The sequence below is a fragment of the Pygoscelis adeliae genome, unplaced genomic scaffold (assembly GCF_000699105.1).
Source record: "Pygoscelis adeliae isolate BGI_AS28 unplaced genomic scaffold, ASM69910v1 Scaffold174, whole genome shotgun sequence".
Classification (NCBI taxonomy): Eukaryota; Metazoa; Chordata; class Aves; order Sphenisciformes; family Spheniscidae; genus Pygoscelis; species Pygoscelis adeliae.
In genome coordinates this window covers 2,963,652-2,985,684 of record NW_008824676.1, presented here as the reverse complement: position 1 = coordinate 2,985,684, position 22,033 = coordinate 2,963,652, and the positions used below count along the sequence as shown (strand labels likewise).

Below are 22,033 nucleotides of genomic sequence, written 5' to 3'. Positions count from 1 at the left end.
GGGGGGTGAGCGAGCGGCTGCGTGGTGCTCCGTTGCCAACTGGGGTTAAACCACCACAACGAGGAGAGCAGCTCAAGGGGGTGCCGTCGTACTAAGATAAAACCGCCCTGGGAAATAAGCATTCAGCCCATGTTCATCAACACGGCACTGACTCAGAAATCACTGAGCTTCCTTTCTCCCAGAAGTTCACATTGACCAAGACATTAAAAGTCAATAGGGGTCCTTTCTAGCTAATTAGATTAATTAGCATGTGCCAAAATAATTTCCTAAAACGCTGGGTAAAGCCTTCTCTCAAGCAAGCCTGAAATGAGTTGAAAGGACATGATTCACAAAACCTCATTTCTCCTTTATCCTTATCTTTGAGGCACGGGGCTGGGGGAGCAGCTGGCGACCTGCAGCTGGCAAACTGCCTTCACGAAAGGGAGAGAAACTCCTGCCCAAACACCTCCCTCCCTGCCTCCAAGTAGCTTAAAGGAGGTGCACGTGTACCAAACCCCAGAGATGTTAATTTTAGCATCTTCAGATAATTATCATCTCGTAATAAAGAAGGGCCATTTCATTTTCAAACACAGATATGCTTTTTTTTTTAATTAAATGGAAAACTAACGCACATCACAGATTAGATATATGACAGAGTGGGAAGCAGTGATAAGAGACACATTGGAGAGTGGTAAGCAGAGTTATGAACGCTTTCCATGTGATGGCCTTTTCCAGCCGCAGCAGCATCCTCCACATGAAGCCAGCGTCAGCCCTTCACTTTGCACTGCAGCTGCAGGTGGGACTTACCCAGCAGTTAAAAAACCAAGAACAACAAAAAAAAAAAAAAGCCATGTACTCTACAGAAATCACTTGGAAGTTATCACGGAAGTTAATTTCAAAGACTAAGCCTGATCTGCTTTGAGCTGCCAGGTTATTAATCTCTAACATCATCACCTGGTCTTTTGTTGGCCCTACGCTTCTACCAAGATCAAACAGGCTTGAAAGAAAGATCTCACGAACTGAAGCAGGGAACACAGAGCCCACTTAGCTTTACATTCAGTTATCGAAGCAGAAAATTAGCTGGAAACTAACTTGATGCTTTTCCCTTTAGCAAAGTCAGCAAGAGAAGAAAAAAAAAAAAGAAAAAAAAAGAAAAAAGCTGAGTTCACTGCATTTATAAGGGGCTGCTTTTAATTCAAACTTCCCCTTGACCTGGCATCAAAGGGCTTTCCCTCGAGAGCGGCGTGGAGAAAGAGAATCGCTATGTGGGCAGGGCTAGCAGCACCTGGAAGATTTTCCTGTTTTCCTCCTGCTGTATTTAAAAATCCTGGATCACACAGACATAGAGCGAATAAAATGTCTGTCTCCCACCAAAATAAAGCCAGGCTCCATCCCCAGCCTAAATAGCTAAGACATGATGACTTCAAGCTAATAGTGACCCAAGGGTGGGCCCATGGCTTTACCACATCGGTCAGACAGGACCGATGGAAGAGCATCCGCCTCGGTTAGAAACAGCCAACGGAATGAGAGGTATCAGGGTAAAGAGAAACAGGAGCGCTCCCTGCGGCGCAGGTGGGAGAAAAAGTGGTTCTTGCTTATTAATCCCACTTCAGAATTGCAATCCCACCGGAAAAGCTTTCCATTAAAATATTTATTGATCAAGATTAGAAAGGGAAAGCAGTTTTATTTCTCATGCTGACACACTTGGGTATAGAGCCGCTTAAGTATGAATGCAAATTTGAGCTGGGGGGAGGGAATGTTAATTTATATCCACAAATACAGTAATTCACGCTCCCCGAGCGTTTGTTTTCATCTGGTTTATTGCCATCGACTCCAGCCTACAGTTTATAAACCAACCCAATATACAAACAAATGCACAGGGAACCACGTAGTGGGGAAGCTGGTGGCGATTAACGAGCCATTGGATAAATCACCGCAGAAAATCAGGGTGATAGTACGTAGAGCTGCTGCTGCTGTAGTACAAGAGCCAAGCTCCAGCCAAGCTTCATATGAGAGGTCGCCAAGAGAGGAAACCGAGCCTGGAGACTGCACAGGTTTCCCCTCCCAAATCTCAAGAGGCCAAAAACCACCAAGGCCTGATCGCATGAACTTCTTAAATTGCAACTGGACTTCTTTAATGTGCAATGGCAAGGAAAGAGATTTGTACTCTCGTAGAAAATTAGATCATTGCAGCATTTTTGATGATTCTTGTGCGTGATTCCATTCTCACTGCAGAATTTGTTAAGTCTGGAAACCACAACGGCTGAAGGAGGACCGGAGTCTCCCGACAGGCTGAGTGAAAGTGGACAACACGCACTCCAGGATGGCCAGATATCGATTACTGTTGGGGACCCATGATACAACCTGGTCAGATGCGTGCCCTATGAAAGCAGCAACTCTTGTTTTGACTCCAATTCCTTCACCAACACCTGAACACAAACTACCCATCCCTACACACGCACACTGGAAAACGCAGGTTAGGGAGTAATTAACTCTGTGCCTGACAATGGGATTTTGCATCCCATACTAGCGTCCACAACTCCAGGAGAAAGTTGGAAGGAAATAATGAATTCTGTGGATTTTCTCTTAAGTGACCAAAAAACACACCTTGCAGTAGGCAGCACACTGAGCTCCACTGATTTATTGACAAAAAGGTGATGTTTAAATCAATCTCATCACCTCTACTGCAGGAGGGGCAGAAATTTCATCAGCAAGTTCACTTCAGGAAAGCAAATATTCAATGGCAACAAATTGAAAACCAAACACTGGTCCTGATCCAGCCAGACGTGATGCCCAGGGGAGAAACCAGTATCACAAGAGTCCTGGACCCCAACAATCCCCACTCCTCCAGGTCCCTGGGCCGAAGTGAAAGCTGGCAGTACTAGCGTGGGCAGAGCCTCAGCCTAGCCATCAGGGTTTGAAGCTATGTTTAAATGCAACGCATGCGGAACCCAGCCCTTCCAGCAAGCCCATCTTTGTACTCACACAGGGTAACTGGAGAGATCTCCACAGGTTCTCCTAGGGCTTTTCCGACAAGTAAAATAGATGCAAAGTCAGAAAATTCAGACCATACTACGGCAGGAATTTGGGAGGCATACAGCACAGTCATGATGACCAAAGTTGACCGCACAGCTATATATACATTGAATTTATGCACATCAATCCGGCCACACGGATTTCCCATTGCACCTTTTTGGCCATCCAGTTCTGAAAGCGTTAAGCAACTCTTCACAATTTTTCATACTGCGTTCAAAGACGGTGCGGGTTTGCTCATATTCAAACAGGCATGAATAAAATCCTAATTAAGTCACCGTCTTTCTCAGCCTGGACTGCTAACAACCTTCTGCAACCAGTTTACAAAGTGCCAAAGTATGCTATCTTATTAAAAGCCATTAATCCACAACGGTTAGGTCTTCTGACTACCTTGCTGAATGCAAATTATTTAGGAAAAAAGCCTCAAACATCTCTATTTGTCAAGAGAAAAAGACGAACGTTCAATTTCCTTGCAATAAAATAAATACTTACTTTACATATTATCTTGCTGTTTAATCCATGCAATTCTGTCTTCTTGCAAGATACTACTTTTTTATTTGATGTCCTCCTGGATAGCTGCAAGGATTGATTTTTAATGCCTCGCAATATAAGCCCATTGTTACTATAAGGACAGACACGTTCACGATATTAACCCTTGCTATGGGAAACCTGTAATCAAACGAATGTTCCCGACTCTCAGTTTAGATGCAAGAAAACCAATAATGTGGGTGTTGCCAGAGAATACAGCGTGTGTTTGTTAGCTCAGTTCACCATCACGGGCTTTTGCCTCTGGGAAAACGAGAGGGGACCGTGCCGTCTTCCCAGCATAGCACGAGGACTTACTTGAAATAAGTAACTCTCAAATATATCCCAAATCCTAGTCTTGCTACTATTTATGTACTGGAAGCAAAGTCAAAATCCAGTTTTGCTCACTTCTCCGTGTTGGCTTTTCCACCTGCCCAGTATCTCCCCTCCCTTGGGGACACACTGCCCCAAAGATGAGGGCTCCTCGTCCACTACAAGACCTGCACCTTTGGTCCCATCTTTACGGTCCATCCTTGACCCAAGGTCCAGAACACAATCCAGAAGCTGGTAACTCTCTAGAACACGTTGTTACATTTTGGTCTGGATCCCATCTCTCACACTTTGGTCAGCCCCTCCTGCTGCTGGAAAAATTTGGGCCACACTTACCGGTTCGTCTCACACATCCCCTGATAGGCTTCAATCGCGTCCTCCTGATCAATGTGCTTGTCACTGTTCGGCCAGCTGGCGTTGGTGGTGATGCTTTCCTAAATTCAAACACGCAAAACACAGCAGCATGACATCCTGCACATCTCCTCCTGTCTTTCAAAGTTCCCGATACCAAACAACTCCCAACCATCCTTAACAGAGCTTCCTCGGGGCATCCATCAGACTAGAGAGTTTCTATGAATTCATACGCATGCAAACAGACAGCAGCAGAGGTTAGGAGATAGAAAGAGGATGCATGAACTGGGAGGGAGATAAGGGGGGGTGTGTGGTCTGAAATACAAAACATACCCCAAACCTCGAGGAACGATAAGGCAGTGAATTAAAAAGCCCAAGTGAGCGTTTCCAGAAAATGTACTCTTCCATCAGAACAGGCCCTAAACAAAAAGCCCTCAAACGACTGTGACGGGACAGGCTTTCTTCTTGCCTACACGCCAGTAGAAACACATTACAGCTGCACCAGCATCAAGTGAGCAGAAGCTGGTCCAGAAGCTCTTTTCCCCCACCCCGTTTCCTTGCAGAATAAGCCAGTTGTCACAAAACACCCCCGGGAACCATCTCAGACCACCACACCTTGGTGCAGGGCTGGAGAAGTTCCTCCTTGGTGCGGGCTGGCTAGACCTCATCAGGTCTGGGGTCAAGCACCTTACAGCAGTACAGACCACCACGGAACATATAGCCCTGGGCTGTCTGAAACGGTGTCATGGACTGTACCTTAGCCATAGGCAGAACCTCCTATAACCCTGCAGAACCTCCTATAACCTCCCCGCGCCATCCTGCCACCCAGAGCGTACCAAAGCAAAAATGGCATCGCTCAGGCAGGCAGTGAATTTTCAGGAACAGAACGGGAAAAGGGAAAGAAAATCCATTACCGTCTCAATTACCATGTTTTTGCCTGCCTCTTTTTGCTTGGCTGCCTTCATAATCTGCGTCCTCAGAATGAGCACCTCTTCCTTCCGCACTTCCAACTCCTCGTTGGCCGATTTCAGCTGGTTCAGTAAGAGGTTGTAACTGTCCTGAATATCGTTGGATGAGTTGTTCTGGGTCGCTCGGTCTGCGATAGCCTTCCTCAGCTCATTAAGTTCATTTTTCAGCTTCTTGTTCTCTGACTCTAGCTCTTGCCTCTGGAAAATACCAAGCCATTAACCAGTTTAGATAAACTGTCTTGCAGTGCCTCATCCTTTTCTGAGACACCTCTAAGGTAACTTAATTACCGACGATCACGGCCAAACGATCAATTCATGCCAGGATCTGGATATTGCTGCCCGTCCAGCCATGTGTGGCTCAGAAAAGATTTTTGCCGTAATCAGTAGCCTGTTGCCATTTAATAACAACACTACAGGGTGACACAGGGGAGATTTTTTTATTTGTTGACACTATTTTTAGACACAAGAGCAAGCCTTTAGAGAAGCCAAACACGTTTGTTTCTTCTCCACCCCTTCTCCTTCTCAATCAAGAAATCACCACAAATCCCACAAAGTTTAGCTCATCTTTCATATTCATTAGATAAGCTAGAAGATACCAATTTACATGACCCTTCATCACGGCAGACATCCCGTTAGGTGAGCTACGGCTGCGTGAATTCCCACTAGAGCTTCTTTTCTCGTACATTTTGTAGATCCCCTACTCCGGTGCAACGTTTGCAGTTGGAGGATTTTCTTGCCCTGACATCTCGTCAGCTGCTGGCATTTGACAGGCAGGGGCAATACTGTGCAAGTTTGACGCCAACTGCTTCTCCTGAATAACGATGCATGAGCATCGATCACCGTCTTTGCCGAGACAACTGAAGGGCTTATTTGCTTTTGCATGACAGTAGAAGACGGAAGAATAAAACGCCAGCAGCTAAGACAGCCTTTACTTCAGTTATTTCACCGCAAAGCTTTGTTTGCAGGTGGTAACACCACATCTGGCAGCTCTTTGCCAGCACCCAAAACCCACCTGGAGCATCCCAGCTGGGTCAAGAGCAGCTTTGCTCCTGCGGATGGTGCAGTCCTCGCTGCAGGTCACAGATGGGGAGCGAGCCAGGCTCCTGGGGTCCTGCTCACAGCCCGAATCCCAGCAACCCACCTTCTCTTTGCACCGGATCCTCCATCACCAGTTGCTGCATGGTGGCACCCAGGACCGCTCCCCTCCTGTCCCCATGCACCCAGGCCTCTCGGACCACACCAAAACCCAACAGGATCCGTACCCAACTACCGCGTGGCAAAAACCGAGACATCTGCAAGTGAGCTGACAAAGCCTGGTGTCTGACTGATTTGGGGTCAGCTCTTTCCTAGGGACCATCCCCCAACCATGTGGATTCTCTAGCGTCTACAATAGCACAAGCTCTTGACCCACTGAGATCCAGGTGCTTCTCTCTCCCCGCTGCCCTTTGACCCTTTCCACAGCTTTCTTGCACCATCCCTCTTATCTATGGGATATCTGCTTCATTATCAGCTTCGGCTGAGGCGAGCTAATGAATCCGAAAATGCCTGGAGGCATGAGGGCAATTTATACAGTTTATACAGCACGTAGCTAGCACAGCTGTGTAAACCTCGTTTCTATAGGAAACGGGTGTTATAATTATAAATCCTTACGAATTATAAAAACCACAGCAGAGGTGTGAACAGAATAGTTGATCTGGCATCTGGACATACTCCTAGCTGAACAAACACCATCAGTAATGGAGCATAGTCAGGTACTTTATACCATCTGTCATTAAAAAAAAAAAAAAGAGGGTAAGAAATGCATTTGGGTCCAGCAATTCCTCCACATCCACATTAACCACAGCTCAGCAGAGGGAGCATATGAGCCACTGGCTTTTCCATAACTGTTTGTTAAAACAAGAGTTTGAAAAGCGCGCACGCGGTGGGGAATCTGTACCAAACTGGGTTTAACTCTTCTTGCCGTGCAGCTAAAGCATCGACTCGCTCTCCACTCTTTTCTGATCATGCTCAGAGGCAGAAGGGTAAAAAGAAAGTGATTAATTGCTTTTCTACACAAATGGCTGTTCTGTGACTTTTGTTATTTGCTGGATAAGACCCCTCCTTTCCTTCCTCCTCTTTTTTTTTTTTAAAAAAAAAAAAAAAAACTGGTCACAGCCACACTAGTAACTCCAGGGACTGGTTGTACCAAGCTGTGCTCTGGTTAGAAACGAAGCCAGGAAGATCAGGAAAGAACGCGATAACCAACAATGCTGCTCCAAGAGCCCGTGCCCTGGACTCCTTTCAGAGTTTACAATTAAATTAATTCCCTACTCCCTTCTTGGCAGATTTCGGGCATGGAGCAATGTTAAAATATCTATAGACGCGGGCGAGACACCTATCGTCCCTGGCCCGTACACCCTTTTTCCACCAGCATCAGTGATGGCAGAACAGAAACTAAAATAAAATGCTCTGAATGTGGAAAGAGAGATTTCTACTTGCGCTGTGAGAAATGCCCTTTCTTCTGCACAGTCCAACAGTGCTAATTTATTTGACAAGTTCTACAGTCAGAACATCCCGGACTTGAACTCACACTTGTCCCACGTGTACAGCACTACGGAGGGGTGAAAGGGGTACCCAAGCACTAAGGGTGACGGAAATAGCCTCGCTCTTTAAGAAAGGGCTTATATAGCAGTGCTGGGTGAAGTATGAGCCTGTGTAAATCAGAGGTTAGCACTGCCATGCCGGGATTTTGCGCTCTCTTCTATTTCTGGTACTCGAGAGGAAAAGAAAATAAAATCCTCTAGAAGCTCATTTTATGATGAGCTTCCAAGTCTAAGGAATGAAACAAACATGCCAGCTATGTGAAGAGCAAGAAATCAAATTATGCATTGTGCTCCTGCTAGGAACACAAAGTCAGGGCAAGGACTCCTTGGCGCTTTCATTCCCGCTCCCACTTTCCCAGCGTGAAAAAACAAGCTGGAAAATACATTTTTCACTGGGGAACTTTTTGTTGTACAGGCGTGACTCAAGGACGTATCTCCCACCAGGGAGATGTTACACATCCCTCCAGCCCTGCATCACGGCTAATCAAACACCTTGCTGGGCATATTTTGGGACAGCATCTACTGAAAACTCTATTTATCCATTACAAAGGACACATATTTTATGCCTGCTGTAAACAGAACAGTGTTAGCTCAGGTTTCTCACATTTCTTTGCAGCGTTACAAAAAGAAACAGCCAACCCTTATCCAAATGAGCCTCTCGAAGAAAGGACTGTGCCTCACTTGCTGCCCTCCATCAAAATCTGCACCAAGAACAGGCTCCCCGCCAAAAGCTAGTCCCAAAGGCAAACCCCTGCCATCGTAGGTGCCGTGACAGCACAGGATGATCCCACTGAGACACGAAGCTGGCCGACAGCAGACACATATGAAGTAGCAGACCACGCGCTGGCTACAAAGCCCAAGCCTGGCCAGCCACCCACTAACACTCACGCCTTGTGGTCTCCCACTCGAGGGGCTGTGCATGTCAAAAATATCTTGAATGGGACCCAAGGCGAAGACTTAGGTCACAAAGTACTGAACAAGACCCAGAAACATCCTTAAGCCCCAACAAAACCTGCTCTTCAGCAATAACTGTATTTATTCCATTTACCCAAACTGATACTTGTACGCATTATTTTAAAATAATGCATATACGTACAAATATATTTACATTTTTACTGTTTATTGTATTTATATATTTATACTCATATTTATCCAAATCATACCCTGGGTCATCCATGACCTTATCCAAGCATCTCTTCCCCCATCCAGCGCAACACCCCTACACCACGATGAGCTGTTCAGCTACATCAGTCACAGTCTTCACACCTCACCTAGGTCAAAATTCATATTCATTTCAGGGAAATATGCTGGTTTCTGAAAAGACACTGCAGCCACCTTTCTAAAACTTTCTGAAACCTTTCTAAACTGGCTAAGGAGCTCAGTTCCCAAAAGATAGTGCATCAGTGGTGCACCAAAGCCGAGATCCCTTCCTCCTCCATAAGCTGGTATCTCATGGACCATGCAAGAGCATCCGCAGGAAGAGTTTGCTACGTGTAAGCTTTTAGACACCTCAGCCTCGTCGCCCAAGAGAAAGACTTTTTAAGCTGGCAAAAAAAAAAAAAAAAAATCTAATTACACAAGACTCTTGAAGGAGCCAGAGATAGCATAAATATTTGGGATACAAATTAGCAGGAGAAATAGAGAGGAAGAGCTTTGTTATAGTCACAGAAGCAGCTGTCATGGGGGAAGGAGGGAAAAGCAGCACTCAGAATCAGCAGTAAGTCACTCTTTCATTGCAGATGGAGACTTCAGGCAGTGTCCTACGTTCAGAGGTGGGGAAAACACCAGCGAGCTGTATTTCTCTCTCTTTTTCAGTGGTTCCTCTCAGGCCAACCCACCTATAGGGAACGCAAAATCCTTTCCTTTAGGACTGGGGGTTGCCTCTCGCTACGGCATTTGAAGCAATTCCTCCTTGCTTTTCACAGGGACCTCAGCTCTTCCTAGACTGACAGTCACCCAACATGCCAGTACCCAAAACAGCTTGTGCTACAGCTGGTCTGTGCAGGTCTGGACTGCGTTAAAGCAAGCTCGTAGACCTGGTTGTCCCTTGTTGCAACCCTCAGCTCGTTTTCCTGCAACTCCAGCAAGAACCTTGTGCTGGAGATCCTTAAAGAGAACCTCTTGCAGTGCAACGCCACTAAAATCTAAGCCTGAGATGTGTTTCCTTGCAAGTTCATTTTCCACCTGTTTTAGGCTAAAGGTTAAAGAACCCCGCTTTTTTGTAACATGTGCTACCTATTCCTATGAAATAGTATTAATAGAGAGTTATTAAGGTTTGTTAGATATGGAGGACTATGTATGTGAGTATGCTAGGAACGTAGAAAGTAGGAAAATCCAAAATTAATATTTCCATTCTGAACGTCCTGGGTCAAAACTTGAAGAAAACACAACGTGTGAATTCACACAGAAGTCAGAACCGCAGAAGCCATTTAAGAAGGTGACTGTTCTTATCTGCTGGGTTTTCTCCCCTTCCAAACGGCAACTTCACTTTGCTTTACAAGGTCAAGAAACCTAAAACTTCCATAGCCACGTTTAAGATCATTGCCCAAGTGTCTTCCAGTTGGTTAAAGCTCCTGCCGCGCTTCTACTCCAACGGGCTGTGCAGAGGTACTAATGAAACTCAGCAGGGTTTTCCTCAATCACAAACAGCTTGTCTAGCAAGTGCAACAAGAATATTGTGCTTAGAGACGAAAAATTGGATGGACTAAGTGCCAGAAAAAGCTACTGCTAGAGGTATGCTCTTAGCGAGGGTTGACCATACATCCTTTCCACCTCTCATTTTTGCATCCTTCTGAGGAGATGATGCAGACAGCAAAAATAGGTATGCCTACTGTCAGATGGTTTAGTAGGATGTTACCCTGGGTAACATATGTTCCTCTGGATTTCTCAGTTGTATTGCAATATTTGTTAAGGGGACAGGGAGAAGGAGCATCTGAAATGTAGGTCTGCACTACCAAAAAACAAAACAAACAAAACCCCACCCCTTACAATGCTTATCTCCGAGAAACTGGTTTTCTGAGGATGAGCAGGACAGAAGAATTTGCCTAACAGTCAAGACCAGAAGTATTTGGTTACAGTTAGAGCAGGAGGACACAACCCACAAAAGCCGCAATAGGAACCTTGCAAGTTTCAGCCGCTCTCTATGTCATAGGGAGAAAATGATGGAGGCGGAACTGAAAGGATTTAGAGCTTAGGGACAAGATGAATTGCAGGGTAGGGCAATAGCTGGGAAGACACACAACGACTATGGTCAACCAGCGCTGCTGCTGGGAGATGGAGGCTATTACTAGAATCCATGCAGGAGATTTATTTGGTTGACTTGACTGGCACCTTGGGAACACAAGGAAAGACGACAAGTAGCAGACTTGGAGCCTGGAACAAGAAACACGTTGGGCTTCAGCCGTAAGAATTCACACCTACTGCAGGGCAAATTGCCAAGACCTGCAGCGTCAGGTCAAAGGAAACCCAAGAAAGTCCCAGTGGGAATATGTGGGAAAAAGCACCCTTCACTGTAGATGGGCTTGTAACCGCCGTGGATGATTCAAACAGGTAGAGCAGAGCAGAACAGATGTTGCCTCAGAGAGAAACATCTGTGAGCCCACCCCAGGCCCAGGAGCTGATGGAGAGCTACAGCTTCCAAACTGCTATCTCCAATAGTCAGAACCGATTTACAGGAGATTTTGGGTTATTACCTCATTCAGACAATTTGTTTGGGCTGTTGGAGCCATGCAATAGGTTACAGCACTAAGCAGGAGCTCATCACTCACCTTCAGACTGTTGTATGCAAAATCTTCACGGTCCGAAGTCACTTCAGTCTTCGTTTCAATTACCTGCGTGGATTAAAGAGAGAAATTAATATTTAAAAGCAGGAGAGGAACTGGCACGTGGCACAGGATGGTTAGGCATGCCTCCATCAACAGCCAGCCCTGCCACAGCTCAACCACAATTATGTTATTAATTGCCATTAGATGGAGTCCCAGCAACATGTAGTGGGGCAGGGGCCGCTTCAGAAGAAAAAGGTTTAATCTCTCATTAATATCTTGACAACTGCGGCTCACTGCAGCTTTCGAACAATGACAGTCATTAGGGGAACAATCTTCAACATAGGGGTTGGGAAGCGGGCTTTTAATCTGCCTCTGCAGCAAGGATGAGAGGCTGGGGGAAGTTTCCTATTTCGTGTGTTTCCTGCAAATTGCTAGAGGTGATCAGTAAGAATCTCTGGTGAAGCAAGTAAATAATTACTGTTGATGATTTTGTTGAGCCTCTTATTGCATTTGTCAACAGACACATAGATCTCGCCAGAGAGAAATAAACAAAATAATTCCCAAACAAAGTAACAACAGCCCCAGAAATTTCAATTATGAAATCAAGAGTTGTTGTGTTTTAACCTCAGTCGGCAACTAGGAAGGAAATTAACTCTATCCCTGCCGAAACCAGGACAAGAGTGATGGCATTTGCTCAGCATTTTATATATGAGCATCTTTGCTGCTTCACGACACCATACACGCAGCGCTGCTGTTTCATGGCATGCATCGTCTCCCACACTCTGGCCTCTGAACAAGCCACAAAGCCTCAGTTACAGATGGCAGGGTAAAATGTATACAAGACACCTGCTATTAAAAGCCCCTCATGCTAAACATCAGCTCATTGGCAACTAGAGAGCTGTATTTTCAGATTCCAGTTGCAAGTCTGGATGGACTCCTATTCCTTAAGTTGCCAGTATGCTGTCAGTAATCTTAATTTTTTAATTTTTATTTTTAAATTACTTCCAAGCAAACAACCCAGAGCGTAGGGAGATATTTTTTGCACAAGGAAGAAAGAATATATCAAAGGAATATCCCTGCCTTGCAACAGAAAGGAAGAACCCCTTCTTCTAACAGCTATCTTGCTATTTCTGATAGCTATAGCTATCTGCTATACCATTTTTTAAGCTACATTCCTATATGACCATTACTGGGGGGGAGTGGAACCCAAACCATACAGATTATAACAATACCAAACTGAGGACACAAGCCTGACTGACATGTCTGAAGTGCACACCACACACCGCTGGACGGGGGGAAGCCAGGACTGCAAAGAAGCGCTTGAATAACCCAAATCAACCGAAAAGACATGTGGAGATGTGGGGTACACCAGGGCCTTTCTCTTCACGGCTCCTGAGCACTGACATGCCTCTAGGTTTGATCCAGCCAAAAGGTGGTATCTGTGTCCGTAAGGCTGCAGCATCACGTCCATCTGCAATCCTCCAAATAGAATCATTAAGGTTGGAGAAGATCCTTAAGATCATCGAGTCCAACTGTAAACCTAACACTGCCAAGTCCACCACTAAACCATGTCCCTAAGCGCCTCATCTACACGTCTTTTAAACACGTTCCAATGTTTAACTACTCTTTCAGTAAAGAAATTTTTCCTTACATCCAATCTAAACCTCCCCTGGCGCAACTTGAGGCCATTTCCTCTCGTCCTTTCGCCAGTTACTTGGGAGAAGAGACCGACACCCACCTTGCTACAACCTCCTTTTAGGTAGTTGTAGAGAGCAATGAGGTCTCCCCTCAGCCTCCTTTTCTCCAGGCTAAACAACCCCAGCTCCCTCAGCCGCTCCTCATAAGGCTTGTTCTCCAGACCCCTCACCAGCCTCGTTGCCCTTCTCTGGACACGTTCCAACATCTCAACATCCTTCTTGTAGTGAGGGGCCCAAAACTGAACACAGTATTCGAGGTGCGGCCTCACCAGTGCCGAGTACAGGGGCACTATCACTTCCCTGCTCCTGCTGGCCACACTATTTCTGATACAGGCCAGGATGCCGTTGGCCTTCTTGGCCGCCTGGGCACACTGCCGGCTCATGTTCAGCCGGCTGTCGACCAGCACCCCCAGGTCCTTTTCCGCCAGGCAGCTTTCCAGCCACTCTTCCCCAAGCCTGTAGCGCTGCATGGGGTTGTTGTGGCCCAAGTGCAGGACCCGGCACTTGGCCTTGTTGAACCTCATGGAGATGGAGTTGGCCTTGGCCCATCGATCCAGCCTGTCCAGGTCCCTCTGCAGAGCCTTCCTACCCTCACGTTCCCCTTCCTCGTTCTGACCTTCGCTAACAAAACTCAGTCGACACTTCAAATTTCTCAAAAGAGAAGGAAACAGGATCAGTGCAGGCAGAATAATAAATAAATCACTAAAATTGATTCTACATTTCATTGCTTTCAAGATACTTAAGACACCATCCTAAATCTGTTATAACCAGTTTATTAACCAAAAAAAAAAAAAAAAAAAATCAGTTCTGTCCAATTATCCTTAGCTGCCAAAAAAAGTTTCTCCCCATTTCCCAGCTGGATTTGCTGCCTCTTAGTTTGAGCTTGTCACTCTCAAACCTCAATGCCTACCTCGCACGTCCTCAGGCAACCAAGGAAAGCCAGTTACCAACATGAAATATTAGTATCAATGAAAAGCCATCTCTTACCTGGCATTTCTTGCTCTCTTGCTCCTTTTTCTCCAGCTGGGTTTGCAGCTTCTTCCTCTCCTGCTCGAGCTCCCTCACTCGCTTCTGTAGCTTTAGGAAGAGGGTCATGTCCATGGCAGCTTTCTCCATCCCGACCTCCTGGAAAAGAACAAGGGAGTGGAAAAAGGAGAAGACCTCAGTCAAGTTTTATAACCACACTCTGTGCCAGATACTCCCTGACTGTACATCAGCACCGAGCCCAGCCACGGCTGATAACAGGAGCATCCCAAGAAAGGCACATACTTTCAAAGACCAAACCCCCATTTTAAGCACTTATTTTTAATGTCAATAAAGAGTTGGCTCATTTTAATAAATTGTTGAACGTTTAACAGCCCAACAGATAAGCAGGCTGATTGGGGCCACAGCTAAGAACATTAAAAACACCCTACTGATTCCCTTCTAGCCAAGTATTTATTAGTTGGTTTTTTAACTGGCTTCACCTGAATATTTTGTATTAGAGCATGGCCAGTACCGATTACTTTGACTTCAGCAAATGCTCTCAGAGCAGTTCCAAAATATTAAAGCAATGTAACACAGCAGCGAGCAAAGGGAAGTGGGGGTTTCTGCAGGCGTGCTACGTGGGACACAAAATATGGTCCTGCCAGTGGGGTGGCAGATCCTAGGAACATTCATCATCCACACATGCTCTTGAGTCATGAAAGTGGAGTTTGAAAAGCAGCCTGTTCTAGCAAACGTAAGCAAAACACATTTCCCTTTTCCATGCGATTCTTGATAGCCAGGGAATAATTTATGCCGTTCTTTTCTGCATTAAGAGACCGTTGATTACAGGGGCCGTGCTGGCCAGCAAAGCATCCGTGAAGATGCACTGGAATGAAAACACTCGGGGCAAGGGGGTAATGAACTCTGGTACCCTTGGGGAGAAGGATCACTATAGCGTCATTGCCATCGGTGCTAGGAATAACTACACGTAACAACGCTGACCGCTTTGATGAATTTTCATCAGTCTTTAAGCTGGTATGGCCAAAAGACAACAGTTTATTATTTTTAGAGCCCTATTTAAGCCTGATGCCACAAAGAAGTAAGCATTTGCCGTAGCACCGCAACCCTGCAATCCCTCTCACGCAATTAACGATGTATTTCTGTAGCGCGAAATCAATTTCATCCGTCACACGTTACAGTCCAACCTGCATTCCTCCTGTGTGCTCCAAGACCGATGTCAATCATCCCTGCAGAGCAGGGCTCTCCTCCTCCCCCCGAGCCCGCCCGGTTTACTGTACCTCCACTTGTTGTATTACATCCTCGGTGTCTCCTATCTCAGAGGTTGATATGGATGGATAATTGGAATCAGACTCCAAACTGCTCTGGTTGGATGGGTTTCTTCTGTGCCCCGGTGCTTGCTGCCAAGGAGAGGTGCAGATACATAATACATTAGTGTTTAGGGAAGGATTCCTCACGAAGCATTGTTTCTTAGAGCAAATAAGTGTCTATATATTAAGGTTACCTTTACAAAAGGCTTGACTGTCACCTTACAGTGAATTCCATTTTCTAGTTCTTATGCCCTACCATAATATTCGTATTAACACAAGGGAATACTTTAAAATGTGAACTGATACAGAAGCTCGGTTGAAAAAGTCTGCATGAATTAAAGGCTGTTCGTGACACCAGATGCCTGTTAAGTACAAACATGCAAATCTGAGCTCAAGATTATGCTGTTCACAGCACCCTCTGGGGCTCCCTTTAAACGCTCGACCTTCCACCTAATCCAGCAGGACTCTATTATCTAATTTTCAACAGTTCTCCTACGACTTTAGCAAAGGTGAAGCTAAAAACCTTGGCTTTTGAAATTCCGAAGCCGTGTTGTTGAGGTTTTTTGGGATTTTGTTTTTTAATCCAACACCTACACATGAACATCACAGAAACAAAAAGCATGAACCAGCTTTTGCCGAGATTCACAGATATCTCTATGCAGAGAAGCGTGAAAGATCCGGCTCCTTTTCCAAGGCACACAGCTTCAGCGTAGAAGTTCAGTCTGAGAAACATCAAGCACAAACTGCACGATAACAACAGTGCTATTAAGAATTTTGGGGATGAATGAGCCACGTTATCCAGCCACCAACATCATGTCCAGGATACAACGGAACAGGGATAATTTCACTTTCGTTACCTTTATAATAGTCATTTCATCCCACAAGTTGTCATATCTCTGCTCCAGCCTCGAAAACTCTTTTACCAGGTTCTGATAACGAGACCTCTCTTCTTCCAGCTCTTTCTTCATCTGGATATTTTCCTCAACTGTGTTTTGGGCAAATTCATCTTTAAAATAAGGAAGGAAAAAAAAAAAAAAGAAATTATGATCTTCATCTCTGAAGTGAACTTCTTGTAAATATGTGCAATGACAATGACTAATTAACAAAATGCTCTCTGCCAAGAACCTTTAAAATACATATAAGCATTCTCTAATGTTTAGAGACTGTTATAATCTATGTCTCCTTGCCATTTGGAACAGCTTGAGTTCTTCTGCTCGGACAGCAGCGTCCTCTGCCATTTGAGTTAAAGAAAAATCTCCAGCACCTACAAACCATCAGATCTATTATGCTTAACTCGGCTGTGCCAGCTCCAGCTCCCATGGGCCAGCCAGAAACCCACTTAAGAGAAGACCAGCGCAGTATGGAAATACATTCCTATTTAAGAAGTAAACATGGTACTCGCTGCATTTGAAGACTTCTCCCGCCTGCTTCCCACCACCAGACCGGGCATAGGAGCAAATCAACAGCAGCATCTCTTTCTCATGTCATCATCAACCATTTACCATGGTAAGACTGCAGAGGTTGAAAGTATTTTATATCCAAATAAGTTCTTCTTTTATTTTGTTAAAAACTCCCTTTTGGAAGCAAATCTGGTCCCTCCCCTTTTTGAGAAACCAGGCAAATATAGTCCACGTGTCCTTTTAGAATCACAGAATGGTTTGGTTGGAAGGGACCTTTAAAGGTCATCTAGTCCGACCCCCCTGCAACGAGCAGGGATTAAAATGGGGGTATTTTAAAATGGGGGGGTGTTTTAAAATGGGTGAACACCAAACAAACCCCCTCCACTTGCTTTCCCCAAGCTTCGATGCTCCAAAAACATTCCGTAACAGATGAAGAAATAGTTGCAGCAAGTTTCTTTTTAACATGTTATTTTCAGTCCTGTAGTTTGTATCAGGCTGAGAGCAAGAGGTACTTCATGAGTACCAGGAAGCATTGATAGATAATCCACAGAAGGATGCATGATGCTCTTTGTAAATCCTGCAACAAAATCAAAGCTGAAAAGGGTGATAAAAAATAAAAAAGCTCAATACACGCATGAGAGTTTCTTTCGTGGCTTGGGATTTTCCCAGATTGCTTTCCTCTAGGTACGTCTCACCATCTATGTCTCTGCTTTAAAAAACAGACTCCTGTCACATTAAAGAACTCCTTGGTCACAGCTCGATATTGTTAACTCTGCTGTTCCTTGGATCCTTTATATTCATTCACTTCTGGGATGTCGTTATTCTCTACCCTCCACCCCAGGAGCCTCGCTGCCTCCCGCACGCCCGGAGTAAATGCTGCAATGTAACTGAACTTAAAAAGCCCTTTTGGGTACTTTATTCCATATTTCACCAAATAAACCAGCCTCCGTCTTGCCATCCACCAGCAGGACAGCATGAACAGACCTATCTGCACAGCAAAAACAACAACAAAAACATCCAGGAAAGGGGTGCAGGAAGTTTTGCACTTTTCAAGGTAGGAAAAGCACGCAGGAAAAACAAGTTTGAGGGGAGAACGGTTAAGCTCCTCATTTAGTGGAGGCATTACGACGACATAGCATTTTTTTCTTACCTTCAGATTGACACAGGATCCTGCTGTTAAGCTCCTCTTTTTCCTGCTTCAGGAGAGCATTTTCTTCTTCCAAGTCGGATATGCGCTACGAAACAAGGCAGAGAATTACTGCTTGCTGCAGGTCAGAGCCTCTGCAGAGGGATTACATTTCACCTGGCTGGAGACAGGGAGCTTTGTTCGGGCTTTCTTTGCTGTTTAAAAGACCTATCCCCCTTGCGCTTTTTGCCAGTTATCCTTTGCACATCGGGAGTTGAAGCGTAGGAGAACCGCACTGCAACAACAGAGACTAACTTTTTTTTTCCTGAGTGCATTCCTCCCTTAAATTAATGTTTTTAGCAGAATCTTACAAAATACTGAGCAGCTGGACTTGGCGACCACAATCCGCAGGAGTGAAACTCCTACAAGTGATCAGGTCATCAAATCAGAGGTTTATTTCCACATCTCAACGGGCTTCACTGCTACCTCCAAGTCATAGCACTGACTGCTGTTGGGGGCAAAAAAACCTGCTGATTGTTTCGGGCAATGTGGCACTGAAGTGGTTAAGATGGACACAGTTAACGTGAGCACCGTGGAAGACTAATACTAAATAGAGTTCAGGCTTTTTTAACTTCACGTGTCTTGTACCCGCTTCACGTAATAAGATTATAGTCACTTCAATGCTTCACGCTACTGCAGAACCGCTCGTACAGTGATGCACAGCGTGTACCAGGGCCTTGGGTAATACAACAGGAGCACATATAGCAATTAACACCAAGAATTGCCTAGCAAAAGTCAATGAAAACAGAAACTAAATCCTGCAAAACAGTATTCCTTTTTTTAACTACCTTGTTATTAAAAATGAAGGGAAGCAGGCCACTTGTCACAACAGTAAGGCTGGACTGACACTGATGGCAACCTATCCTGTAATTTTGTTCATCCTCAGGAATTTTGATGCAGTCAACAGCGTTATCTCAAACCACAAAACCATCACATTATCAAATGAAATATGCTGTTGTGGTTAAGCAGGATGACTCTCCTGCTGTCAGGTAGAACAAACTGACACATCATCCCAGCGTAACGTCATTCTCTATGCCTGCTCCATCGCGTCCCTGTAGCTTAGAAGACAGCTGCACACAGCAGAAGGATCTGAAGATGCCGAAGATAAACAACACTGTACACACCATAATAAAAGTTTTCAGTGCCCAAGAATAATAGTTTTGCTGTCACCACTCGATAAAATTAACAGGCAGCCCAGCTGGCATGCATTCCTAGCACAGACTTCAGACTTCCACACAAGCATCCTCAAATCAAAGGTATTTTATCAAATACTGCATATGCCAGATACACACTAACGGTGAGGGTAAAAGCACGACGAATATTTTACTGTAAGTCACGACTGAAGCAGTCGCGTCCCGTGCACAAAAACTGGAAGATCCCACTACCCCTCGCTCTCCAGTCCGTTCATTTACTCCAGCTGTCTGCATGAGACTATAATCTCCTGCATCTCTATATATAGTAGGAAAGTTGGACACTGGAAATCCAACTAGAAAGTGAAGAAAACACAATTTAAGGTATGCCGTGCCACTGGTGTTTTAAACGGTCTGAACTGGGCCATGATTTTAATATTCTGTACCAAAACCAACTACATTCCTTCATTCCTACATCAGTTCAAACAAATACCATAGCAGACGTGCAGCCATTAGATCAGCACTAGCGTCTTCAAGTTAGGAAGAATTCTTAAAAAAATTGGAGAAGAGCTACAAGAGTGACAGAAGGGAAGGAAAACCTGAGCTGCAATGAGACAGCGAGGAACTCGACTCGTTTATCCCATCAGGGAAAAGATTAGGGGTGACGGGATTATTTCACTAGTGCTCTTTAATGGGTGCTGATAATGAACTCTTCTGCCAAGAAAACAAAGCTATGAAGGTTGGAAAACAAAACTAAACAAAAATTTGGAGTATTTTCAACTGCGCTGGGGGGATATTTTAGAACTGAAAGACTTGGTAGAATCCGCAACAATTATTCCCAGGTTGAAAAACTTCTAAACCAGACTGGATATAGATATTTTTAAGATATGATCTTAAGCGATTGAGCTTGTTTATCGCATTCCTGTTTCCATATGAAATAGAAACAAGCTGGAATTCAACATTTGTGATTACAGAAACCCAAACAGTCCATTAAACACAGGTAGAGGCAAGCGGAGCAGGTCACACAACGGCCAAGCAGCACAAGCTCCATCTCTGGTACCCACGCTGGTACCTTTTGTACCTCGTGCTCATCTTTCTATAGGAAACATCTTTGAAGGCGCTTCAAATGCAACAGCGCCTGCTTTGAAGGATTTCTATGGAAGATGCTGAGCAGCGAGCATTCGTGATGGCTTCAGCCCTCGTTTAAGTGTTACACTGGAACCCCCTGCTCATGAGATCTTGCTCCGGTCCTCCCCTAATCTTGTGAGGAAAGGATGACGGCATTTAGGATTTTCCTAATAAAAGCCCTGTCCGGGCTTTGAATCATCCTAGCTCACCAAGTGAGAAGATTAGATGCTACCAAAAGCCCTAGGAAGAGCTGTTGATACTCACCCAGATCTGATGTTTTAAACTTTATCACAAGATGGAATAAGAAGAGCTATTCTAAAATTAAGGAGCTGGAGAGAAAAGCTATAAGGAAGAGATTAAAGGACCTTTTTTCAGTAACAAAATCATAACTAATATGGATTTGCAGAAGCTGCAGCCCCAGCTCAAGTTGATAAAATTAAGGCTGTCGCCTCAGTCTTGCTCAGAAGCATCTGATGACTTCGGGTATCATCTCCAGAGCGAATGCATCCCACCACCACCACGGTCTTGCTATTGAAGGTGAGAAATGCTTCTCACACCTGAATACAATTTCACAACACTCCCCACGCTTTTGGTAGTTATTAGAACTACTCAAAAATCTCTATCAGAATCCTTCTCAGGAAGCATTTTGGCTAAATTAACATTTCCAGGAAGGAAACGGGTCTTCTCCGTCTTCCCACTGATGAGGAACTGAAGGGAGCAATTGAAAGCTAATGTCAGAAATGGGAGCCTGCACTGCTCCACAGAAATGCTCTGGTTTATAATTAAACCATTTATTATCATGGTAAAGTACATAGTATTTGCTCTGCTGCAGGCAATTCTACAACAAGGGAAAGCTTTTGCTTTGTTTTCATGCTTTTTGAAAGCATTTCTTTGGTCATTAAATCAACCTTTCTTCTGAGTGCTCAAAGGGGATTTGCAATCAAGAACAAAGAGAAGCGGTTTTTTCCGCAGCTGCATCGCCTTCAAAATAAAGCATCCTTTCAGGCTCTAAAAGCCTGTACTGCAGCCAGCTAATGAACTGAGCCCTGTGCCAAAAAGGATCTTCTAATTTGGTGCTGGAGAAAAGGAAATCACTGACTCTGTACGTTCCTGTGGGGGTGCAGTACACGTGCAAAGAGCGGAGTAACTGCTTTTCTGACAGCTCTTGGTCCAGCCAAGAGACAAACACACATACAGGCTGAATGCCCCTTTGAGAAGCACACCCGAAAACGCATTTTGGCTCTGCAAGTTGTTCAGATTAAGTTATCCTGACCACACAGACCCCACAGCTTCTCACCCAAACCCACCGTCTGAGGGCCTACCCACAGGGGGAGGCTGGCTAGGGCAGGTGCTGCTGAGTGAAGTGCCCTAGAAGAGCCCCCAAGTGGGCACTCTTTCAGCACAATTAAAACGCAGCTAATCCCAGACCTCTTTTCATCTCCAAAAGCGACTCATCTTCAGGTTGCCACACAAAAAGCGCTATTCTAGAGGAACAGCCGTAAAATAGCTTTCTCTACGTAACACATTGAGTAGAAAAGTCCTAAGATCTTTCCAATAGCGGGATCAAAGAAACCACTTCAACCACCAGTGCAGAAGAAAGATAGATCACGGATTTAACCTGAGCATTTGCAGCAGGAAACCGAACCCATATCTTCGCGCCTTAGGT

At 45.0% G+C, this 22,033-nt stretch overlaps 1 protein-coding gene across 1 annotated transcript in view; it reads right to left on the bottom strand.

Moving 5' to 3' along the window:
* Positions 1 to 22,033, bottom strand: part of MYO5B (myosin VB) — a 121,742-nt gene that overhangs the window by 15,391 nt on the left and 84,318 nt on the right. The window contains exons 23-29 of the mRNA XM_009323124.1: positions 18,074 to 18,158; positions 16,381 to 16,529; positions 15,494 to 15,613; positions 14,217 to 14,354; positions 11,536 to 11,598; positions 5,145 to 5,384; positions 4,204 to 4,301 (exon numbers count right to left, since the gene is read on the bottom strand). Coding sequence (XP_009321399.1) covers positions 4,204 to 4,301; positions 5,145 to 5,384; positions 11,536 to 11,598; positions 14,217 to 14,354; positions 15,494 to 15,613; positions 16,381 to 16,529; positions 18,074 to 18,158 — 893 coding nt within the window. The remainder of the gene's footprint in view (positions 1 to 4,203; positions 4,302 to 5,144; positions 5,385 to 11,535; positions 11,599 to 14,216; positions 14,355 to 15,493; positions 15,614 to 16,380; positions 16,530 to 18,073; positions 18,159 to 22,033) is intronic.